The sequence below is a fragment of the Anser cygnoides genome, chromosome 3 (assembly GCF_040182565.1).
Source record: "Anser cygnoides isolate HZ-2024a breed goose chromosome 3, Taihu_goose_T2T_genome, whole genome shotgun sequence".
Classification (NCBI taxonomy): domain Eukaryota; kingdom Metazoa; phylum Chordata; class Aves; order Anseriformes; family Anatidae; genus Anser; species Anser cygnoides.
The window spans coordinates 57,712,782-57,739,416 of NC_089875.1; the positions used below are offsets into that span (position 1 = coordinate 57,712,782).

At 39.6% G+C, this 26,635-nt stretch overlaps 1 protein-coding gene across 4 annotated transcripts in view; it reads right to left on the minus strand.

Moving 5' to 3' along the window:
• PHACTR2 (phosphatase and actin regulator 2) overlaps positions 1-26,635 on the minus strand; it is a 137,080-nt gene that overhangs the window by 23,753 nt on the left and 86,692 nt on the right. For 3 of the 4 annotated variants that reach the window (XM_048080770.2, XM_013194193.3, XM_066994222.1), the window contains exons 3-6: positions 18,391-18,471; positions 15,481-15,639; positions 5,312-5,548; positions 1,091-1,640 (exon numbers count right to left, since the gene is read on the minus strand). In XM_048080770.2, coding sequence (XP_047936727.2) covers positions 1,091-1,640; positions 5,312-5,548; positions 15,481-15,639; positions 18,391-18,471 — 1,027 coding nt within the window. The remainder of the gene's footprint in view (positions 1-1,090; positions 1,641-5,311; positions 5,549-15,480; positions 15,640-18,390; positions 18,472-26,635) is intronic. The other variant, XM_048080771.2, reaches the window with a different exon arrangement.

Consider the following 26,635-nt stretch of genomic DNA (forward strand, 5'->3'; position numbering starts at 1 on the left):
AAAAGATGAGCTGCAAAGCCTTTGTGAAGAAACATGGCTGTTCCTGTTTATTTCTTGTGGGATGGGACCAATAGTACATAAAAGCTAATGAGAGGAGAAAAACAGCTCATAAAGTTGGGGGTGAGAGGAGTCAGTCAGAGAGCAGGCAGAATTGCAAAGCTTCCTCTTCCAGAAGCCTGACTATTTACTGCAAATATAGTTTTATTGCTGTTGGGTGCAAAACATTCATTTCTATGAGTGATAAATATGGAAATCAGCAGCAGAGGGCCCTCTGCCTTGGGAAAATCCTTTGTGTAAACGAAGGGTAGAGCAAAGGGAGAAGCAGCACAGGAATGTAACATTGGCACAGATGTACCAGCAAGGCTCCCTCTATTTCAAGGAAATTCTCTCGGTCACTGGCATCTAGACTAAAACCTCTTGGATTGTTATGAAAGACACTGGTTCTTGTGGCAGCGAAAAGACAGATTAATAAGCCAGTCACTTTTTTGCTGCCAACTATTTTGCTTAAAAAAAAATATAATTATGACTTTGCTCTTGACTAGATTTTATAATATCTGAGACGTAGAAAAGCTATTAGGCAGTAGCAGAACCAAACATTTACTAACCAATGCCTAAAACTGTCATTACATTTGCTAGTGAATTCAGCTACTGAACTGAGAGCTTTATCAATGAGATTTTAAAAGATATTCACCACTAAAAAAGGTTTTGTTTCTGTTTTTTGTTTGTTTTTTAAAGAACACATTTATAATTCAGCATCCTTTCTTGCTTGCCTTTATGAGAGAGAAATAAAAGTGTTATCTGTGGCTAGCTGAGCTGTTGACTGCAGTGGTCAGTATTCAGCCAGGCAGCAATATAGGTCACACGTGATGAGAAATGCCGTCATGGGGAATCATTAAATATTATGGGTAAATGGCTCAAAGATGCTGGCAAGGGACAAACTGTGCTGGGATGCCTCTAGGAAATGGACACAGATTATTACCAGTCAGCATGCCTACAGCATCCTTTCTGCAAAGGTAACACTAGAAATGTGGGTTCCTGTAGGCTTTGCCACTTACCCATGACAGCAATGACTTACCAACGACCATCTCACCTTTTTGAGTCTTCTCCACTAGCATCTGGACCGCCGTCTTGGGCCGTACTGCTCAGGCTGTCATCTGTGCCTTGCTCAGCCTGGAGAAGAGGTTTAGTATCTGATCCAGGGACCGATGGCCTCACCACCGAGCCCTCTGGTGCATCTTGGGCATCTGAGGAGACAGCGGGCTGACCGGCTGCGGCAGGAAAAGGAGGTGGGGGCGGAGGAGGAGCCGTGGTGGGAGGAGGGGGTACAACCAGCTTGCTCCGTTGGTCTACGTCCTCTGTTTCAGAAATTACTATGGAAGGCTGCTCAGGCTCAGATTTTTCTGCCTTCGCTTCCAACCTGCTGGCTGTGGCACCTGAGGGGGAAGAAGCTGCCCCATCTGGTGCCGTTCGTGGGGCTGACTGCTTCCCAGCTTTTTTCTTGCCCCTGGGAGTCCCTGATGTGCCCGATTTGCTGGAAGTCTCCTTAGAGGCTTTGGAATGAGATGATGTGGACGAAGGAGATGGTGATGAAGAAGACTTAGAGACTGGTGTTTTTTTAGCATGTGAGGAACTAGAACTAGCTAAAATAAGAAAAGAAAAAGCATTTTACAGTCTTGCAACAATACATTTTTTGCACCTTTCTGCATGAATTGCCTTGTATGCTGATACTTCAAAAAATGAAAAAACTACACTTGATACTTCTATAGTTCTCCATCTATATGCTTGAGATGAGTAAATGCTGGAATTCACAATTCAGCTTTAGAGATGGGAAAACTGAAATGATAAATATTTGTCGAAGATCAGTGGAGGGGATCAATGTTAGATATAGGTGAGATTTTGATCCTAGCATTCTGAATTGGCCCATTAGAAGTTGCCTGGACATCATCCACTACTTTTTCCCAAAATGTTTCTTGCCCTAGTTAAAAAAAATAATAAATGCTACTGGACTGAGAAAATTGTCTGACCTTTTCTATTATGTGATTTTTATGGTCTGAGCAGTAGGAGAACAATATGTCCTTACACCTTTCAATGAACATCAGGACCATTGAGGGCATCAGTTAATTACATTTCACAATGTTCTTGCAAGTGGTGTGCTTCTAATTAATGGCAAGCAGCAGAGGGACAGTAAAATGAGAGGTACTTTTGAGTCCAGATGGGTATGTCCATAAAATAGAGCTGGAAACCACTGATCTCATTCTGCACAAATGATCTCCAGAAGGAAAGAGGCACTGAAGGCCTTCTGTATATACTGGAGCTCTTTGTCTTGACAGTGACCAACTCAAGTAGCCTTGAAAATGTGGTGACACAAGATTTTGACGCTAGCTGCACAAGCTGGCCAGCGATGTTGCTGTCTGCTGTTGTGATACTATATTGAAGCATATATGGTTGCACCTTGGCTTCAGTCAGTGCCCAGGTTTGCAAGAGAGTTCAGCTAGCAAGGTATGCCCATGTGCATCCCAGCCACATTTCTGATTGCTGCGTTGATGCACGCATCATCTGGACTGGGAGCTTCAGCATTCTGACTTTCATTTTAAAAGCAATAAAACTGACAACCGCCTTAAAATTCAGTCCTCTTCATCAAAATGCATCCAACTCAAACACTTCTGCTGCACTAAAAATGCATTAACCTCAAGAGCACAAATGAAAGCATTATAAAGCTACACAGCAGCCTTGAAGCTAAGCTTACCGAGTAAAACAGAAAGCTGTAATAAAAATCTGCTGAAAGGCCTACTTTACTTAAAGCATTTAAATAAAAACAAAACCCCAGCAGATTAGGATAGAATCAAAATACAGATACCGGCCATAATAAGCTCACGATACAAAAATAGCTTTCACAGCGTGGCTGTTCTTAGTCTCAAAGAAGATGGAAAATAATTCAAAAGACACATTATACCGTTCTCTCCTGCAGCAGAATGTTATGGTTTATAAACATTTATAGAGCCGTGTGGCTTTCAGTACATCTGGAAAAATTTGCAGGAACTCATGGCTTCAGGCATATCAGTGTCCCTCTTTGTGCCGTGAGGTAACTGTACGGGGCACGGCGCAGGATCTACCGATACTGCAGTCACCAGCCACACCAACTGACTTCACTTACCAGCAAATCAAAAGGAAACAAAGAAATGTTACAGGCGGCAGTTCCTAATTGCAGTGGAAATAAATGGTGGCTCCAACCTGTATATTATTTAGCAGAAACCTCAGTGAGTAAGTAGATGGTACTAACAAAGGGCTCTGGTTCTGATCCAGCAAAGCACTTAAACACAGGCCCCAGCCAACGAAACCAGTTATGTGCTTAAACTTAAGAACTCCGGCACAATACAAATATACAGCTGCACTATAATTATCATTGGGAAAACGTCAGAAGATGTTTCCATTGAATGAAACCTTACATTATTCTCAGAACCCTCCTGGACTTGCAATCAGATACAAAAACTTGAAAGAATTCTCCCAGAGAAATTCACCCCCACACACTTTCGCTCAGGTCAGAAGTGCTATTGCTATTGTTGCTTTAAGCTGGGCTGCCTGACAACTTTCTGTCAAGCCTCTTTTTCAGTAGAAAATTTGAATTTTGATTAAGCACAGAAATTTCACGACCATTATTTGCCTTTTGGCAAAAGTACATGCTTACGCTCATGTCCCCTTTCTCCCAACTATACTGTTTCAGTTTGGAAACCACCTGAGTAACCTCAGTTTCTCAAATCCTATTCTCCTTCATGGGACTAGATCACTGGTTGCATCACGTGTTCACTTTCATGGGGATCTGATGAACCTCTTGTATTAAATACTGCTCCCTATGAGTTCTCTTTATTAAGCATTGCCCCTATTTAAAATGAAAACAATGTACCTAATGCTGAAAGAAATTGCTAGTAGAAAATGTACCACTTTATACAAGAGGTACATTGATACATTTTATAGCTGTATGGTCTCAAGTATTGCATGAAATTTCATCAAGGCTACTAAAAGACAAATCTGGAATTTGAATGTGTTTTAATTTAAGAACTGAGATACCTGAGAGCTCGTTACCAACCACTTGCCTAAGCACTTCTCTATCTGATGGGTTGTTCTGTTTCTGAAAGGTCTGCTGTTATTAGGTTCCTTCACCTGGGAGGAACTGAGTTTTCCAGCTGCAAGTGAAATACAAGCAGCAAGTTCTGGGTTTTCAAAATGTTTATTCTTGTGGTCTATTGATGTAGTAGGGACAGTTAATACCAAGTTAATGGATATTTTATGGCAAAGTTATTATTGTAACTTTAGCAGTCTTGCAATGTTTTCAAACAATCCTCTTCTGTGTGCTTCAAATACGAAACTTGCCAAAATGTACAAGTTATGAAGAAGTATACTTGGAGAGAAAACTGGAGTGACTGAAAGGCTTTGAATGACTGAAAGAGGATCGAAAATACAAGGTTTGTGTAAGTTGGCCAATGCACATATATATACAGTCTATTCATCATAATACTGCTCGCACTCAAATTATATTTGAATGTTTTCTTTTTGGTCATTGTCTAAACTACAACCACTCAAACTCCAGATCAGTACCTTAGAACAGCTACCTATAATCTAGCATCTTTACAGAATTTTGGATAAAAAGTGCAGTGATAAAAACATCTATTACGTGCCTGATGACTGACATTTTCCATTCTCAGTGCATATTTAGAATCACAAGAAGCTATCAACAAGCTCAGGGAAGTCTGTCTATTTCTAAGGATTTATAATTCTTCTTTTTTTAATTTTTTTTTTTTAAATTTTTTTTCTCAGTTAAAACAACCACTACTCAACAATCTTTAAAGATGTCTTCCTTGTTTTATCCTTTACCTCTTTGAAATCTTCTCATCTTGTCACATTAATTGGAATAGTTGTTACTTCCAGCAGAAAGTTACAGTAAAACCAAAATAGTTTTACTTTGGGGCAACTCAGATGTATTTGGTTTCAGAAGTCACCTTTTTCCCTGCTGATTCTTTGGCAGTTCTCTGGGTTGTTTTATTACCAACACTTACATGTCACCTGGGAATTCAATATAGTCTCTGTTGTGCTTGGTTTTGTGCATACATTTATTAGACAGTGAAGTGATTCATCTGATGTCTGGGTCATTTGCGGACAGCAGAACCAGAGCTCAGTGGGAAGCTAGCTGAAAACATCAGGGGCATGCTCTTTAGTAGCACTGCTATTTACAAAAGCAGAAGTTCTCACCAGACAAAGTCAAGCACCCCCATGCACATGCACCCACTGCAACAGGCACGGCCTGTGCAGTACTCACCAGCTTCCCGATTTGCACTGTGACTTGTTGGCTTTGGAGGTGGGAGAGGAGGCTGCTTAGCAGGAGCCTTTCCCTTTTTTTTAGCATGAGATGCTTCATTACTCTTATGGCTGGTGGTGGTGGAAGCAGCAATAGCATTTTTTGGTGGTAACGGAGCTTTTTTAGATTTAGGCTTAGACTTGGGTAGTGGTGGAGCATGGGATGCCGGTATTTCTGGGCAGTGATCAGTAGTGCTCTCTATGGATAAGAAAGTGAATAGAAGCCAACTGACACAAACATACGCCACATACATTTAATAGCAAGCTTGACAATGACTACTTTTTGCTGCTTGAGCTCTTGGGAATCAGCAGAGACTTCTTCATCTTCTGAAGTATTACTTCAGAAAAAAAAATTGCCATCTGTCTCCACTCAAGTCCTTCTCATTGAAGACTTTTGTCTGGCACTTCTCTCATTCTCACCTATTCTAGATCTCCAAGAACCTTCCTTAACTCCCAACATCCCCAACTAGACTGCTGGCTGCAAACGAAGCACGGGAAATGCCATTTACTCCTCTCACAAATTCCCTTAGATTCTTTCCAGTCCTCTTGAGACCAACAGGCTATAAAACTCAGATTCATGTGAATCTGAATGTGAACAGGGCCATTCCCTCAGCCACAGGTTCAAATATGGCTATGCAGCTGAAATTTTCCCCTGCACGAACCCATTCTTCTAAGCTGCAGTGTGCTTGCTCAGAGAAACAGCAACTTTATTTTGGGTATCTTCCCCAGGGTATTTCTCCTCTTCAGGAAGAGATGAAGCTAAATTAAAATAGGATGTCATTTGCCATGGGAATGCTCTTCTCTCCTGCATGCTCTCCGAGTACTGCCACAAGGCTGCAGTTTTAAGAATTGTCAGTTACTTAGCCCATGGAAATCCTGACTTTATCTACATTGTGTAGTCCAGTAGGAATGGCTCTGCAGAGTGAAAACAGGTAACACTGAGGACCCTACGTCCATACTGTGTGCACATCATGAGGTCTTACTTTGGACTAGCTTCAGCCTAGTTCTGTAGACCACATACCCAGATGTGGTGGGAGCACCACCAGTCCCTGAATGCAACTTTGGTTTTAGTTTCATTCAAAGGGAACCTGGTTTGTGTGCTCTGCAAACCCAAGAATGATAAGCAGGGATGATCTGGAAATTCACTTTAAAACTGCACTCCTAGCGCTAATGTAGATTAGCCATTTAGAGTCAGCACAAAATTTTGCAATATAATCTCTACAGTTGTTAGACTGTAGCTGGTAGTCAGAGGGGAATCTTTATTTATAACATCACACCAGCTCTGTGCCCATTTGGGCTCAAGACAGCCTTTCCAAGCCTTTTGGAAAAAGGATTTTATAAAACCAAGAGCATACCATCAAAATCATATGGGCTTTACTTGCATGTTAGTATAATTTACAATGGCCAGGGAACAAAGAAGCCAAGCACATATCAAAAGTACTTCTAACAATCTCATTTTTTTTTTTAATCACTCGAGAGGAAACCAATTCACTTCTTGAAGTATGTTCCTACAAAATCCTTACTCTTACACACATTAAGTGGCCATTCCTGGATCTTCTGCCCATTCTCCACCCTCTTCCTTCCTCTGTGAAAGATTCCCAAGAGATAAGCAGCATCTTTTCATTTTAAGATTAGTAAATGAAAAACAAAAATTGTGTTGGACAATGATGACATTCTTTATCTGAGAAACAAAGCCTTTTCAAACTCTAGTTTAAGGCTTGTTAATATGAACCTAATGCATCACCTGCAGATATTAAGAGAAACATGCACACGTGTCTCTTTAACAACCAAAGGAATTAAGACTAACAGTCCAGTGTCTTCCTCCTTTATTTCCAGCCCATATAATCACATGATAGACTAAATTTTGCTAATGTTGTACAAGAACCATTGTTTTAAAGCTAGCAAGCAGATTCTTTGGAGCACAGATCCTTGTATGACCTCTTTGTTCTCCTACCTCTTTCTTCTGGACCAGAGAAAGACTTTGGAAGAAGAAAAAAACATGTTTGTTACATTTTGCTTTCCTCTTTTATAGCAAACAGCATCTCCTTGAGAAAGTCTACTTAACTTCATTCAAAGTTGAAAAACTGATTTAATTCTGAAAAAGCAGGACATTTTAAAACTTTAGTTCCATTATACAAACATAGCAAGATAAGATAAAATTTTGAAGGGCATGATGATCAGAAATAATTTTAAGTGTAAACCATTCCTTGATATACCTTTTCCTTATGGGTCCAGCATGTTAAAACTTCATTTACTAACAAGAAACAACTGCGAATTTGTGTATTTATACATTGCCACTGTGTTCTGCTTCCAGTCATATTAATACAAAAAATCTTTAGAAGAGAATAATAACCTATTAAAAAGAAATACTCCACCATATTCTAAGGAAATGCAGTGCAATTATTTAGAATCTTGGTCAATTAACATTCAACTATATAAGTGATTAAATAATGTGTCACAGAATTTATCTTATGTATTAGCAAAAAAAGTACAAAATACAAGGCTAAATCTTTACTTAGTTGCAAGTAAGAATATCTTATTGACACCCAACGAATAATTTTCAGTTCTGTAGAAAAATAACTAAAAGCTATAAATGAAAAACAAAATTAGAACAGTTCATTCAAAACAAAGTCCCTGCTTGCAGACTTCAGTTGTGATTAAAACTGGCAATTTATATAATATTGATTTTAACTGAAATACCTCACCATCCCTGGGATATCATCACTTTATCTAGGACAGTTCTTTCCATACTGTTATGTACATCATACCAAAGTCTGGCAGACTCTTTTTGCACAGCAGAACCCTATTTGCTCAGATAGTTACAGCTCACTTGGAATCTTGACTGCACCGTATATGCCCTTTTCTTGGCCTTGACCAGCCAGTCATCTCGTATCCACGAGGAAAGCCATGGTAAAGACAATTGCTCTTCCCATTGCTTTTACCATGTCATATTATCATATTATCTTTGTCTTTACTAACTTTGTTAGCTTCCCTTTTTATCTCATCAGATACAAGCCCAATGGCCCTCAACGTTAGTCCAATCCTGCCATAACTGTTGTTTCTCACTTACTCTTGAGACACTGATTCCCAGTTCCCACCTGACTAGGCCATTACGCTAGCTTTTGCTGCCAACAAGCCAGATGTTGAAGCAGACAGTATTTCATTGATTTTCCTTTGCTGCCCTCAGGTTTGGAAGGCTCTCCTTGTCAACATTCACAAATATACCTATCAACTGTCGTCTCCTACATTACACTCTATTATGATGACAAAGCTGACAATTTTTAAGCTGCTGGCATTGTGTTTGTTATTCTGGTGCAGTCTCCTCTTGTTTTTCGATGTCTAACCACAGTGTCCTCTCTTTTGCTGCAGGTCCACTGGGACATTTCTGTGTTTTTCTGTACTTATGTAAGACACCATAAAATAAATTCCTGGTCTGTGTGTGAGTAATGCAGTAATACAAACAGCTAATAATGAAACACTGGCACGCTCTTGAACAGCAACAGGAATGGTCTGATGTCTGTAAATGGTTCAAGATAAAATTATGTTGTAATTGTACCTCCCTAGCATGACTCTACTTGAATATGGGTCCTTGGTCTTCAAGACTGTTCTTTCTCATCTCAGTTGTGACTGCCAAATCAAGGAGCCAGCTGAATCAGCTCAGTTCATCTATTTGTTCAAGCCCATCCCCAAGGTATCTCAGTACCAGCTGCGATGTATTTTTATTGTTGTTTCTTTTCTTAGTTTACAGATCTGTTCATCACAAACTGGACTTTTAACAAAAGGTCTCCAAATGACCATCAGATAGGAATATCTTTTATTCACTTCTGCCTTCATCAAGACGTCTGCTGTAAAAGCAATCTCCCCATAAATTATTTTTAATAGGAAAGCAAAGCAAATGTTAACATCTCATTAAGCATTTGGATCAATAATATGTTTATGCTTGGAACAAATTTTCCAAAGGCCAGATTTTCAAGAAAGCTCACTTTGAGATCAGATTTTCTTGTTCCCAGAAATTGTGATTGAGGCCAGGCTTTTAAGAATGCTGTTTTCTCATATAAACACCTAAATGATGGCCAGGATTACAAAATACGCAGTGTACAGCAGCTCTTGTAGGAACCCTTCAAGTCTCAAAGATTTTCAGAGATTCCAACATGCAGTATTCACTTATTCACTGGAATATCATATGACTTACATTGGAAGCTAAATGTGGCACCGTTTGTAAACTGTGGACCAAATGGTGGTTCTGAAGAACTGTGTCAATCCTTGACATAGTCTCGGAAACCATACATAACCAGGTTGTATAATACATGTATGTTTTCTTTACTTTTGTAAATTTCTAAGGAATTGAAGGTCCAAGCTTTTTTACCCCAGGATTTTGTCATACAGTACTGACGCTTTTGCTTTTCCAGATAGAGCAGTGATACAAAGATAGCTCACGGAGAACCAGTACTGCTGCAATGCAAGCATGTAATCTATATCCACTGCAAAGCACCCTTCTCCTGGAAAATGAGCATAACTCAGTGGAGTAACACTACATAAAATCGAAGTTGGAAATAACATATGATTTGTTGCCTTTTGCAGAATAAATCCCTGTAAAGAGAAACGCAGTAAGTTTTGAGAATCGAGAGTTTCCTTTCCAGTCTACGCAGAGACCTGTGTTGTGATTAATCAAAACCCAGGAAGTTGTCGTTCAGAAACGTGGGACGACAGACAACACAAGGTGTCTTTTGTCTCATTTTTGGACTCACTGACTGTGCTGACGCAGGTGGTGAACTCATTCAGATGCTTTCAAAAACTTCAGATTTAACCGGCTCCATTTTTTGTTCCTGCTATTGCTACTAAAATTCTGTTTGAGAGAACACCCATTTTAATTGTTAGAAAGCTTCCCTTAATTTCCAGTCTAAACGTATTTAAAGCCACTGTTTATTCCTTTCTACTTGTGCCAGCATTGTCCTTCAGCCATGCTCTCTCCTGGCTGTATACCAACTTGTCACATTCATTGAATGCACTCAGACTAAGGCTCTGTTTTGCTAGGTTGAACAAGAACAGCTGTCTCATGACGCTCCTAGCAGCCCTATCTGCATTAATTCCAGTTTTGAATGCATCCTTCCTGAAGACAGATGAGCAGATCTGTACATCTGCAGACTTCCAGATCTTGCTTACTGTACAATGTCAACAGCACCCTGTGCAAGAGGCCTTGTAACAGAGACAATGTAGAAATCAGAAGGAGAAGGGAGAAAGGGCCAGGTGTAATATCTGACCTAAAGTAACTATGTTCAAATATTTCACATTGGTTCCAAGATAAAAAAGGAAACACAAAAAAACAACAACCCAAATCCACTGACTATCATTTTACACTGCTAACTGCCCAACTGCGGTGTAAAAAGTAAGCTATTAAATCAAGACAGAATATCTAAAACATCTTCACTTTAAGCTGCATATTTCAATCTTTTCTTATTCTACAGAGACTTGGAAAGTGAACAGGCATGCTAGTTTCTACATTCCCTTATACTTTTTGTATAGATATTTTCAAACAATTCAATGGTTAGTCTTCTAAAATCCTGTCTACAATCCTACTCCTGGAGCCAAGTTAGGATATCTTTTCTATAAATGAAAAAAAAATAATAAAAATGGCAGCTTTACAAATTAGGAGCTTTCCTCTGCCACTCAACGTATGTGGGTGAAAGCCTGCACCTCTCACGTCAGCCTACTGGCATGAGATAGCCTGGCTGACTTAGCGAACGGTCTCTGCTCAAACAGAGCTTTATCTAGAGTAGCTTTCCTTTCAAGAAGACTTGGATTCAGCCTCATTTACATACTTCAGGTGATGAATAGAAGATATACTATTCTTAGAAGAACTGTTTATAGCCAGCAAATAACTCAGATGGACTGAGACCTACAAGAAGATTCTTTTGAGACAGGCAAAAAAAAAAACAACACAAAAACCAAACCAAAACACAAGAAAAAATAAAAACCACAACTTTTATGTATTGTGCTCGTAGATGATTCGATGATATACAGAGCTCAGGGCTGTAGGAAGCCAACAAGACACAGAAGAGGGAGAAAAGTCTGCTTTGTCTCTCACAGTGAGTGGTTTGAAGCCTGTTGAGAGGCTCCTGTATAAGACCCTGGAAGACAACATAAAGCAAAGACCTCTGAGAAAAAGAACCTAGAAAATTTTAGTTTGAAGAACATGCCCTTGTACGCAAACTAGAGTGCTGGTCAGCAAGTATGCATACTCATAAGACCAGAGCTTGTGATTCCCTTTTTCCTTTTCTGTTTATCCATCAGAAAAACAAAAGATTAAATTTAAAGGCAGAGTTAAGAGACAGCTGATAAAGTGTAGGGGAAAGAACCTCTGAACCCAACATACTATGACCTGAACGTCTGCTAGCTCTCAAGATGAGTTATCTGGTGGGGGAAAAGCATTATACACATGGATCCTATGAATTCATTTGGAAACAGGACGACAAATTGTTTCCTTCACTGAAACACATGAGAAAACCTAAGAGGATCTCAGGTCTGCTATAAACGGTATAGGAACATTTCAGAAGCTTATGCTTCATGTCTCCCACAACACCCACAAAGGAGCTCTGGCTTCCTGCAGTGCAGTTATTTATCAGAGTTCTATCACACATACCTGACTGATGGTATGCAAAATGAAACTTCTTCTTACTTTTTTCCAGGCCATATCTTACTAATGGTTACCAAACCTTTCACTTCTTCAACCCCAAGATAACAATGAGATGTGAAATTATCTACCAGAATCTTGAAAATATATTTAGCTTCCCATGATAAAAAAAAAAAAAAAATTACAAACAGAACTCAGATACAAACTCAGTGTTCTCTGATATGTCTGAATGCCAGAGACATCCTGAGAGGATAAGGAGGAGAAAAGGAGCTCTGACACAGTACCAGGAGTTTTAAAATGTGCAGCAAGTATGCTGTATCATCATGCTATGTCCCTGTACCTACAACAGCTACAATTTTGACATCTATTCTACTGATGTTGCTTTTGCTCTTCTCCACCACTGTTGTAGAGGACAGGAGGCAGAAAGCCTCTTTGGATCCCATATGGGATGCCCATACCCCACTGTGAACCTGGAGCACTGGAGTCTGCAGGGGCTGCAGATGTGCCAGAGGTCAGCAGCCCTGGCATGACAGCATGGTCCAGACTGCTGGCCAGACAACCAGCAGGTACTTTGGCACGCTGCCTGTCCACTTGCTGCTCTGCATCCCTTCCAGGGTGCTCACAGAGAAAGGCTACAGTTTAACTTTGTGTTTTCTGCAAAAGACAAATGATACTAGAGACTTTTAGTGAGAACAGGAAAAAAAGTAGTAATTCAGAATTCAAGCCGGTGCATGTATAATATGAATAAATGATCTAGAAAAAAAGACCCAGAGTCTGGTTTCTCCTCTGCAAAGTTTTATCACTCAATTACCTGTTTTTGTAAAACTGTCACTAGCTTCTTATTATCCTGCCATGAAGGAGAAATTTCCTTTTAAACATCCCACTCGGATGATTGACATATCATTACTACAAACAGTAATAGTTACACTATGAAATTTCCAAAGGGATTTTTTTCCCCAAATATGAAAGGCACCTGCAAGCTGACAAGCAGCAGAGGGGTGCAAGGTTTGTAGAGTTGTCTGGCAGCACAGGGATCAGCTTTCAGGCTTCTTCTTTACACCCTTCTGCTTAATTTGTTTCTGTGCTGTGTGGCTGAGCCTTTCATTTGCCCTGTTGACACTCCGTTTCCGCGGCTCATGCTGAAACAGCTTTTTTTCTGTAACTTAACTTAACCCCTAACATATTCCCCATTCTTTTACGCATTGCTGCCAACTCTCGTCACTTGATCACCATGCGTGTCACCCTTTTTAAACTTCCAGTGTCAGCAGTTATCATATTTATATTGGAAATTCATTTTCAAGACCCACTTGAACTAGAGAGCAATAAAGACCACCACAATTTCATAGAAGAGTTTTAAAATAACCTCATAGCTTTCAGGGGCTGAGATGCATTTTTAGGAACATTTTCCTTTGGCAGGAGTTTGAACTGCAGCATAGCGAGCTACTAAACAGCAGGAATTAATCCTGTCTTCAGGTCTTATAAACATGCAAAGTATATATAACTTCCTTTAAGATTTATGAACAAGAGTTCATGACTCTAAAAAGCCTAACATCAGCCTCTATAAAGATGAACTAGAATCCATTTTTTTGTGGCAGTCTGGTTAGTATTCATTCCACCCATCTCAGTTCTTCTGACAGAGGATTGTGATGTGAAATGGGAGCGTTTTATGGTCTGAGCAGAGTACACCACCCTAGGTATTCCTGCAGTCCTGGTGCAGCTCTGGTTTTGATGCTCTGTAAGATGGCAGATAAATATCAATATATAATCAAATAAATATCAAACCATCAGCAGGTCATTTCTCACTCTGCCAGTGGCTGTAGGTGCAACGCATGCTTATGGCACCTGCTATAAAAAAGCACCGAGGATTAATCTGCTAGGTGAGATTACTCTGTGGTCCTTACTCTTGCATCGAGTTCAACAGACAGGCTCACCTTCTTGCTTAATGTAGTATGAAGGGACTGGAGTGATAGTTATATATTCTTTGGCACCACACCTACTCCTGTACAGCAATCATTTCAAATTTCTTTAAGGTTAGCGCAATATATAGGGTGTGCAGAGTGTAATAACGAGTTTGAAATAGATACTGAACTTTCCCCTTTTCATTAGAGTTCTACATTCTGCAGAGTCAGCTAGATGGGATTTCAGAAATGGGATTTTAGAAATGTGTATGTTAAAAAAAAAAAAAAAAAAGCACCTTAGGAAAACTTCCAAAATCTGACAGTTCCAGAAGGCATAAAATAATAAGTGATCTGATTTAACCCCAAAGTTAACCTGAACCATTTTAAAGGAGTTTTCCATGGCTTTTGCAACTCTTTCTTCCTGACCCAATACACATCTGGTTCGAGTTGGCATCAAAAGATAGATGTATTTAAATGTCATGAAAAAAGCTAATCATGTATTTCTGGCTTGTTGGGAGACAGGAAGTACTAGAAATCTCATAAGAAAGGCAGTTTTGCTTAGATATCCAGCCACTTTTTACATAGTTAAGTGATTTACATAGTTCAGAGAAGAATTCAAATTGTTGTTAGTTGAACTGGCCCTCTCAACCTCCAGAGGCTCATTCATCACTAGGTAGAGGTTACTAGAAAACATTGGAAAGACTGCTCAGTGTAACAGCCAGCCATGAAGTTCTTGGTCTTTTGTATCCTTGCTCTTTCCTGTAGAAAAATCCAATAAATGGAATAGCATTTAAGAATGCTTTTTGGGGGGGGATTACGGAAAAGAATTGGTCCAGTATTCAAGATCCTAGAGAAAGAAGTTTATAAGCAGTCCAAACCCTTGTGATTCCACCTTAGCGTTTACCTTTTCTTTATTTAGTCAAGCTCCTTTACCAAGGTGAATCTGAATAACGGTAACAAAATTAATAAGGACCTTAGGATTTAGTGCATAATAAATATTACCAGTATTATGTGCGTTGTATTTATAAAAAATCCTAGGGTCATAAAGTACATTTTCCATAAATGACCTAGGTTCATTTTGCAGTAGCAATATATTCCCTTGAATATTTCTGAAGAACTTGGAATACAAGTGTTCAGGATGTAATGAAAACCACTGGAAATGAGCTGCTGAAGTTATTTTCAAAATGACACATGGTTTTTAAGTAGCTTAAACACATTTGAACATTTAAGCCGCAAGCCACTTCTGCAATGATATTGCAAGGTGATGCATATGCACTTAGTGTCTTCTTTCACAAAAGGAAAACCAGAAACCAGAGCTTGCCCTCAGCTTCAAGGAAATGCTCACAGGGAATTTAGAAATCAAACATCTCTGCATGTATTTTCATGCGCAGACCATGCTTCTCTTTATTACCTTACTATATCCACAGTAAAAAGTGTGCCTACCAGTGATGAAATACTGATGTTTCACAAGTCTATCTTCTCGGCAGGTTCTGCTGGCATCCTTGTTGCAGAACAGAACTCACAGCACGTTAGTGTTAATGGAAGAACATGTTAATATTTTAAGCAGGTGAAAAACAGTTTGTGATAAATGTGTTCATTTACCTTTTTGATCTTCTTTTTTTCCTTCCAATGCAGAAGCTTTCTCTGATAAAGTACCATTATCTCCACTGGCTTTTACTATGTTTTCTTCCTGTATGGTTTCTTCACCAATGGCTATGGTATGTCCATTTGAAGTTTCAAAATTTACTGTTACATCACCATCTGAAATGAAAATGAAAAAGCCATTGTCTAAATTAACTACTTGCTTAGCACCCATTGACAACACACAACGTCTCTCTGCTTTCAAGTTTCCATGGAAGCAAAGAAGAAAGATTTACTGAAACGTAAAACACGCTGTAAATATGCTCTGAAAAGTAACTAAGGACCTCTGTAGGCTGCCAGGTCTTTGGGTGGATACCTCTGCTGGAGCAGGCCTACTTTCCAGATCTATCTTCATGACTCCATATTGGGGTGTGAACTCAATACACATTAGCATCCCATACTCTTCCTCCCCACATCATGGCTTATGCAGCTAAGAAACGTGTGTGTGTAACACAATGTAGCTGCACTATGTTTCCATAGGTCCCAAATCTGGACAGTTACGGGGTAGAGTTGCAGGACTACTATGGTGCATCCCAGTAGGTAAATCAGGCAGGAATTCTCAGAATATGAGTGCCCAGCTGATGAATGCGACTTTATTATTAATAAGTAAATATCCAATCTTAAGAACCAAGGTACGGTCCTCCTGTATCATATCACATACTGTTATTAAATTTTGCAAGCCCAATTCTTTCCCAGCTCTGATGATATTTTACTCACTTACCTGGACTACCCCAGCTATGTTTGCTTTTTTCTCATGAAAAAAAAAAATTCTTTCTTGTCCTTATTTGTGTCTATATTCCTGAAAAATGCTATGTACTCTTGCTGGCTCACAGCTTTCACTATTCCCTGATTTCTGTTTTCTATTCCACGCACTTTAAAATCTCTGCTGATTTTCTTCTCCGGTCATTTCTCAGATTTGTTATCTTTATGTTGCTCACACCTCACCTGCAGTTCACATAGATGATTGCCTTCATCCTACAAGGTGCTCTTGCCATCCATTCAAAAATTATGCAACTTTACCTGGCATCTCTTCTGGTTCCTCCTGTTGTTTCTTCATTAATCATGGTTCTTCTTCTCCTCTTCTTCATTGCTGTATGCTGTCAGACTTGGATTTTGGCAGTTCCCTCATTTCAATACAATTATGCAGATTCTCTCTTACCCCCTTAGGCTGCTCAGTGGGTTAAGCTGATGGTTTCATTTTCACCTACACACTAACTTTAACTTGATGTGTACAAACAATGTGTAAAAACTAAGTTCTGCCTTCTTAACCTCGTCTCATTCACTATAGCTGCTATTTGCACAAGGCTTCCCTCTTACCTGACTGCAACATTCAGCGTCAGCTTTTTCCTTCCAGATCTTCATAAATCCACTCCGACCTTTCTGCCTCTGCTTGTAACACTCCCACTTTATTCACGTTCTGCAAACATCTCATCTACGCCCTTGATGCTTTCCACCTCCTTCGTCTTCATCCCTTGTGAAACTGTCACTTCTTCACATTTCTTACCTCTTACATTTCAATACTACGTGTCGTTTCTTCATCTAGGTTTCATCTCTGTAGTTATTCCTTCCAACTAGCTTCACTGCCCAACTGTTAACTGTCCTATATCTCTGTTTTTAGAGATTCAACCTATAATCTGTCCTATATCTCTGTTTTTAGAGATTCATTCAAACCAAACCTATATTCCTTCAAACTGCTCCTTAAAGATTATCATTTTCATCACACATGAAGCACAATGTGATGAAGGCAGCACAGACTGGACTGATGGCCTTCTTAAGAGGGGAGGAAGGGGTGAAATTTGTTCACCGTTACATCCTTCTCTCACTTTGTTCTGAGCCACTGGGACAATACGGCCTCTGTAAGGGATACAAAGTGCCATCCCCTTTTAAGAGTGGAATAGCAGGTCAAGGACACTAACGATCAAGTAACACATTTCATTCCCAACAGTCTAAATGAAATTTGCAACCATCAGTCAATAAAGTCACACAGCTGCCCAGAAAGCATGTAGCAAAAAATATACACATTCACAGATGGACAAATAGAGGTATGGAGAGCTTACATTTCTTGTTTTGAGTCAAAGACAGTGGCAGAGACAAGTTAAGAAGCCAGCTATGCTGGTTGTCGTAGTCTAGTAATTAGACAAACACTGTAAATACAAGTGATGTCACATGTCAACAAACAAATCCTTTACTTCCAAATATCAATGTGCACAATTCTTCAGCTGAGACAGTAATACAATTTCTAGGTGAAATCTGGTTTTGGAAAACATGGAGTTCACAGAATTCTTGGTAAAATGATGAATGCTTCAATTTTAAGCTACTGATAATTATTTCAATCATTTGTATTTTAATTACATTTAGATTTATAGAAGCTCAAGAATATTAGAAAGAATACCACTAGGAGCATTTCAGAAACATAATCAGACCTAGTGCATCAGTATTGACCATAGTTTACTCATGCTTTTCCAAGCACAAACCCTGGTTACCCGTTATTAACCTCAAATTGTTTTGAAACAAGTGGTGTCTTCCTCACAATCTCTTGTTTGTGCCATTTGTGAATACGGTTTGTGTGACAGTGGTGGGATCTGCATGATCCCAGCACTAGTACTTTTTGATATGTGAAATATCTCTGTTTACAGGGAGCATCAAAATTCTTGAGGATGTGACCAGAACTCAGATGGTGCATCCTGGCAGGAGCAGTTATGGAACATATATGTCTTGACTCCAACTTTAATTATTCAGCTGGCTCAAATTACCTTTCACACTTTCCAGCTTCTACTTACACCTATTTATACTACATGGAAACAATGCAATAGGGGTTTTACCATCCATTTTTAGCACTTAGGAGCTAATTTCTAGGTAACGTGTTATCACCTTGCTCGGGCATTTCCTTCAGCACTCCCCTTCTTATCAGCTCCTCTCTGCTTTGTCTTGTCGAAATCTTCCTTTCCAACACTAAAGAAAAAGCACAGTTAAGAATAGATTTATTCTCATACTTGTTGATGCTTGTGAAAAACGTAGAAAGACTTTTAAGAAACCCTGAGAAATATTGTTTCCTCTGACTCTGCAGGAGAAGTGGCCTGGGTTTTCATGGACGCCCTCTGAAAACATTCTCGCTGAACTTCAGCCACAGAAGGTGGGAATCACCTGATCCAATGTCTTCAGCTGAGCTAGACTCCATGAAGCTTCCTTTACAGTTAATAGGAAAATGTACTTCCAGAGTGAAACTCAACTCATCCTAGCACAGACATTTAATATTTAAAAGCACCTCTTTCTCACTAACTGGGGTGATTAGGTCAGCCAAAGATACCTTCATCTGTTTTTGTAGACGCTTTTTGTTGGGAGAGACTGCTCAGAACAAGCAGTATCCTCAGCCAAGTCACAAAGCTGCTCACAGAGTAGCCTTTGTGACACACAAGCTGTTTTAAATGAAAAAAAAAAAATCTTAAACAGAAGTTAGAAAGTTCTGTTCTAAAATGGAATAACATTTTCATCCAGGCTGGTTGCCTGTCATGGAAAAAAATGCAGCATCCTGTTTTTAGGTTTAAAAAAAAATGCATACAACACACAAAAAAAAGACTGTGACATCAAACATTTTAATTATTATGTTTATTTCCCATGAGAAAATGTTAAATAGTTTTATAGGGAAAAGCATTTACAGATGGCAAAATAGAGTAATTCCCCACTCCATCCCATCCCCAAACCAGTGCGATTTTGGTCAGTGATCTGGGAAGCCACTGCAATGATTTATAGAACCGTGGTGCGTGGTCCAGAAAATGTGAACATCACTGTTGTAAAATCTCCTTTGTTAGTAAAAGTTAATCACCCATCCTGATCCTGTTTACATATAGGCATCGAAACCCAAGTAATGTTTGGAGCAGAAGCTGAGATCACGCGGCAAAACTTCAGCAGTGCTGGACTTCATCCTATTAATGCTGTGGGATAGGGTAATTTATCTCATCAACTAATTCAAACACTCTGGTAATCCAATTACTCTCTAGTGCAAATTTAACTGCTGTATGTAGATTAAATGCTGCAAGAGGTATTGTCCATCTCACTTGAGCTGGCCTAGTTCAAGTGAGCAGTCATATGGCAAAGTGAGTGCTACTGTGAGGCACACAAGAGTCCTCACCCACGTTTTGGCACTTCTGAGAAATTTACCCTCTGTGCACAGCAGTTGACAAACACCTCTCCCAGCAGCAGGTAGCTGTGGTTGCTGGCTCGCAAGCAAGCTGGCTGAGCTCAGACACCTAAAGGAATCGCGGCTCCCAGCTCTCCACTCCCCTTCTCTGCCAGGGGAGGGGATGGTCGAGCAGAACACAATGCAGATTCTTCACTTCTCAAATTTACAGCACTGGTTTTATTTCTCACACTGCAAAATGTGGGGATGCAGCAACTGCTCCACGTGGGATGCGTGTGCCTGCCAAAAAAACACCAGCTTCTGGAAGAACTGGTGGTAGTAACCATTGTGACCATCCTGGTTTAAGTTACGCACTCCTGTAAGATCAAGAGCTCATGAACGAGAGCAATATTGGCTCAAGAACGTATAAGCCGGTTTTAGAGCTGTACTTATATATACTTTGCGAAGTCTGTCTCTTAAAGGTCTAACTTTTGCTGTGTTCAAATAAAACGGAGCCCACGAGCATCACTGCACAGCTGCACAAGCCAACCTACCTACGCCAGTGTTGTTCCAGCTCTCCCGCTCAGCTGCCCACTCCCCTGTCCTCCCCAGTGCTATTAGTGGGACCTGGCCCCGTAGTTAGCCACCACGACAAGCTGTCCCTTAAACCAACACACCAGGAGTGCTCTTCTGCCAGTCTAACTCCCTCAACTGGCTCCTGGCACAATTGGTTGAACAGGAGTGTGGGCATAAAGCAGGGCACTAGAGAGGTAGGAGCACAGTGCCGCCAACTTAATTTGGCTTCCTTTATGCCGGAAATTGATCCTAACCATGATAAGCACCTACTTGGACTGTACTGCTCACAAAAACTACTGTTGGTGCAAAAGTCAGGGCAGAAAAGCATAGCTGGGAATGGGGGAGAGTATGGCAGCCTGAATGCAGATCAGTTGAGACTGCCCTGGGTTCCGTTCCTAAATTAAACAGGAGTTCTTCCAGTTTTCCCCCATAACTTTTTAAGGTATATATCCTGCAACTGTGTGCCACACAAGTTATTGGCACAGCAAACAAAAGACAGGAAAGTGCCCTATTCTAGCAAGGAGCTTTTCATGTAGGTCAACTCCCAGAAAGACTTCTGGAAAAGAGAATGGGAACAACAAAGCCAGAAGACTGTGGGCAGGCACTGACTGAGGGCTGTAATCATTCCAGAAAGTATGTGTATTTATCAGCAGAGTGCAATTTCCTTTGATATAGGCCCCAAGGATGAACTCTTTGTGCACGTACTTTATACCTGTTTTGTCACTGGCAATATAAATACTCCCTTATTATTATTTAAACTTTGCAAGTATAATTTACTTCCTACTTTTTTTCATCTCTGCTTCCTTTTTGCATCTGTTTTATTGTGGACAATGAAATCAGATGCTCTCTCATGTATTTCTTTTTGTGAGATTTAATCCAATACCGGTTGAAAACAATTACGTCCTTTCCCTCAAATTCAATAACATTGGATCTGATCCCCTCATCAATGTCTCTCTCTAGTTTTCAGGGTGATGTTTTTTGTTTGTTTGTTTTTTCAGTTCTACAACACTGAATTAATAATTGTACCAAGCTAAACAGTGAAGAGTCATGGAAAATGTCACATGGAATTAAAAGATGTTAACTCCTTACACTTCCACTGGAAGATCTCAAAGCATTTTATTAACATTACGTAGGTCTTGTGACATCCCTTAAATATAACAATCTCCATTTTACAGATTAGAAAATTTATGAACAGATAAGAAGCTTAAGCCCCAATCCTTAATCATCTAAAATGCTAGCCACGAGTGTTGTTTTTATTTAAACTGATAAAGCTCAGTTAATTCAGCTTGAAAAGATAATTTATTTAAAATTCACTAGCTTTTGCTATATCTTTTAATTCCTACAAACAGGCAGAATTTAAATTTAAATAAAAGTGATCAAAAATATGTACCCTTGTGTAAGAGGAATGAGTAGACTGTCTACTTATGAACCTGTACCGGTTGCTGTTTAGACAGGTGGACTCATTATTTATTGCTTATTACAGTCTTTGGACTATATAATGCATTTCACATTTGCACAACCAACTATTTTGATTATCTAGCCCAACTGCACTGAGCTTTAAGGGTCTCAAACTATTTAGTTGTGCAAATCACATTAGACTACTGTTATGTTTCAGTAAACTCTCCTAAAATTATGTTATTTTTTACAAAGTCAAGCATTCAGAAGTTAAAAAAAGTTTTAATGAGGGCTGACAAGTGTGCAGATGGTACAGCTCTTATTTGCTTGTTATGTTTTACCTTTGCCACCCCTGCCTCATTTAGGATACAGACTGCACTGTGTTCAGTGAATGGTTTCTTTGACTAAATTTTTAACTTTACCTTACCTTTTAACTGTGGCTCTGACCTCATTTAAGAGGCAACCTAAACATTAATTTGAACAGAAAACTATTAGTTTTACCAAACTGAATCAAAGAGAGCACATTCTTCTCCTTGATGCCCATGTGAGATGCAAGTTGGGCAACTTTTGGCCATAGCATAATTTAGTCATAATAAATGTCAGCATGTTTGATAATAAGTGTATAATTCAAGGTAAATTTTCAGATATAATTTCCCACCTTAAAATTGTGATAATTCAAACAACAACAACAAAACACAACAAAAAAACAACAACAACAAACCAACAACCCAAGCCATAGGAATTCTGGTTGAATTGACTATTTATAAAATCAACAGAAAGAAAGACATGACCACAGGTGATCTCCTGCTGAGCTAATGCCATAGACAACTGTAGAAACAGTTATCATCTATCTGAACCACCCGGGATGGGTATCACTATTTGTCACCTTTGAAACAGTTCAGTCTCCTGAACGCAGTACAGGAAGAGCACTGTAGTTTGGTGCTTACACCACTGTCCCTCTTGGCATGCTCCTTCCTCTCATCACCTCTGTAACAACTTCATCATGGTCTTTCTCCTTCGCTTGAAAGAGCTTAATCTTCTTTAGTTTCCAGACCTAACTCTCTTCTCTTCCTTCTTCTATCAGAACTTGCCATACACTTCTCATGTGCTTCTCCCATAATCACACCTTTGTGTCTTTCTTCCTGATCTTCATTCCTGCAATGTCTGATCTTGCAGGTTATTACTATTCCTCGCTTAGGAGCAGAAGGCTAGTACTATCCTTGAAGAAATATATGACAAATGCTGTTATCTGTACCACCATCAGGTGGAAATCCTTAAGCTGAGTGACCAACGGATCTCATTAAAACAAATCTTTTCTGTCATATGTGTATAAGCTCTCGTGAGGCCCCACTGAAGATACTGTGTTCAGCTCTGGGGCCCCCAGCACAAGAAGGAGATAGATGTACTAGAACAAGTCCAGAGGAGGGCCACAAAGACGACCAGAAGGCTGGAGCACCTCTCCTATGAAGAGAGGCTGAGGAAGGTGGGGATGTTTAGCCTGGAGAAAAAAAGGCTCCAGGGAAACCTCATTGCGGCCTTCCAGTACCTAAAAGAGGCCTACAAGAAACCTGGCGAGGGACTCTTTGTCAGGGAATATAGTGGTAGGATAAGGAGTAATGGTTTTATACTAAAAAGGTGTAGGTTTAGATTAGATATTCAGAATAAATTCTTTACTCAGGGGGTGGTGAGGCAGTGGCACAGGTTGCCCAGAGCAGCTGTGGATGCCCCATCCCTGGAGGTGCTGAAGGCCAGGCTGGATGGGGCTTTGGGCAACCTGGTCTGGTGGGAGGTGTCCCTGCCCATGGCAGGGGGGTGGAATTGGGCTTAAGGTCCCTTCCAACCCAAACCGTTCTGTGATTCTATAATAATGTGTGTGTGTGTGTGTATAAATTTATATAAATCTTATAGGCATCTGTGATATCTATAAGTATATAAATATGTGTATATAGAAATATTACATATATGCACACTTCCCAACATTAACAGTAACATATTGTCTATAACAGTAAGCAATAATGAAATGGAAATAACAATTTCTCCACCTGTGTACATGTGCATATTGAGATCAATTATACAAACGAGTCAGTCCTGCCTGTAAGTGTAATTGGTTACCAACCCTTGCCTGCTGAGGAAGTTGGAGGTGAGGCAAGCTTAGCTCTCAGACATCATGCTCCAGTAGATTTAAGAAATCTCGAGTCAAAATCTTTCTCCTACTGCAATCAAGAGTGAAGTTTCCACTGACTTCAGGTGTAACTAACAGAAAGCATGTCAATTTATCACACTCGATGTTGCCTTGAACTGCAGCCCTCATTTACTTGAGTAAATTTTACTCATCCAAGGGATCCCACAAACGTGTATTTTTAGCCCAATATAAATAACAGTAAACCCAATCAAAATAACAGTCTACCTCAAAAGGCAGTTTCCATCACTTCCTAACTGCCTCCTCAAAAGAGAAGTCTTAGTGACATTCAGCAGCTACAAACCTCAAGCAGTTTAAAAAACCATCCTCTTATTTGAAGAGTAATGTGAGATTCTGGATATTCTCCAGTCATTAGTTTTGCCCGTCCAAGAGAAGCAAGAGAGAATTCCGATTTTTAATTTTTCTCTGACCCAGTAAGAGCTAAAATTGCCTCCTGCTCCCTGTCTGCACATACCGCCACACTGGGGCTTTGAAGTGGCATCTATTTCATGCCAAGACAAACTGCTGCCTTGCTTGCCTTCATATAAAAACACTGAGGCAGGGAACGGGGAGAAGCCCTTGAGATAATGCCATCTCCTGTTTGATTTTACTTAATTTTGAAAGCCCTATGGGCAGAAAGTGTACAACCAGTGCCCTGAGAACAGATTTTCTGAGATGCAGCATGGAAAATATGTCGCTGAAGGAAAAAATTCCAACCATCATTCCTACATTGGCCCAAATACTTCCACATCACATCTAGTTCTCCATGTTTTTTGTTGTTTGTGGTATTTGCTGTTTATGAATATCTTTCAGCTGCTAGCATAATACAGGCACATGAGATTTTGTCAACACACTGCATTGTACAGCCCTGTCAAATCTGTAACAAGAACCTTTCCAAAAGCTGACTGAAAACCCAGTTACAGCAATAGAAATTCTTTCCAATATCCCATATTCTGTCTTAGAAGGAATGCTTTCTTCAGCTGCATCCATACTTAGCAAGTTTTGGCCCTGTTAAGAGAATAAGCAATACATGCAACGATCATCATACTGTCTCCCATGGTCTCAGAACAAGAGATTAGCCTCCTGCATATGAGATACACGTACACATACACACCATTCTGCAATGTAAATATATCTCTGTCTGAGTTATCTGAGGAAGAGGATTTCCTGTAGGAATTTTATTTTGTACGGATGTTTTCCCCATTCTCATATTAGATAAGCAAGTTTCTTCTGCTGTGTCAATTAACCAGCAACAAGGGGCGACTTGCCAACTAAATGCATCTTTTTAATCTCTGCTGGCCCTGGGTCTGTTTCCTCAAGAAATACAAGGATAACTTTTTTTTTTTTTTTCTGAAACAACCATCTGAAGCAGGATGAACGCAATCCAAATTGGTTTTAATTTCAAATTCCAGCCTCACAGGAAAGACGTATACAAACGTAAGTGGTTCCATACCTTCCTTACATAGAGCTTAAAAACAAATGAGTTATCTCCCTACAGCTCTGGGGTTTCCTGACAGCAAAATAGCCCCCAGGCACGTCAAGATACGCTTACAGTGCAAGCTAACCCGATTTACACTGAATAGCTATAGCTCATTCGTGATGCAGCTGGGGCTGGCACCCTGTCTTGTTTCTGGGATTTCTGAGGACACAGTCCCTTAGTGCTGCAGAAACAGCATGATTTATCCCTATCATTTCTCTGTATGGAATTATGTGAGGAGGTCATCTGTGTTTCTGGCCAAGACAGAGGAGGAACTGCAGGAGGACACTGGAAGTCAACACAAACGACTTATGTGTACTCCTGCCAGCACTACCAGTATTACTAGTAGGCAATCAGTACAAATGAAAGATATATCTAGCTCAAAACAGGCTACTAGCATAAGACCAGTACAGCAAGACTTGGAAGAAAAAGTTCTGATGGTATACAAGACAGTAAATGACAATAACATCTAAACAAGGCTATGAACTAAATTTGCCTTGAAGATGTACTCAAAATCTTCACTCCGTAGAGATTAGTCAGTATGGTCAATTAGGTGCCACTTTCACCTAGCCAAAGGTTACATCTTAGAGAGCCACAAGGGGTAAAACTCCAATATAACAAGTAGATGGAAATTAATTTGGGAACCTTTCATTTACTTTTAAAACTTACAATTCATGTCATCCAGATTTACTTTCTTTTCATCTCCCCAGCTTATTTCTTAGGTGAAAGTTGAGACATTCAGATATTACATAACTCCCAGAATTTCACTTTTACAGAAAAAAAAAAAGGCAGTAAATACTGTGATGGTTGGCAAAATGCATGTAACCTTACAAATGCAAGCTGGTGATACACTGAATGTACAAAAGAATACGAAAGCTTCCAAAACCTGAAATTAATACCCCATATCACTATATTTGCACAATCCCACTCAAATGAGTGAAATTTTACAGCATGGTGGGATAGCTCATTAAATCCTTATTAAAAATAGAGCATATGGACTCTTTAGAGAAAATAAAAACAGTCTACTGAATAATGAAAAAATATAAGAAGTTCCTAAACCTGTGTATAAAATCATGTTCTATTCACCAAGACATGCACTGAATTTGCGGTTTGTATAATTTAGATGATGAGAATGGTTTTGTGTTTTACTAGCTGAGTTTTACATTACTTTATGTTATTAAACATAAGAACAGCTTTTACAGTATAAAGCTTGGGTACACACTACATGGTTATCTAGCAGGATGTTATCTAAACAATGAAATAAAAAAAATGATTTTTTTGTAAGGATAATTTAAAAGTCTAGATAGAAGATATTCAACACAAGATACATTAGGCACTCTAGCGAATCAATTGCGCTAGTAGATTTCTTTTT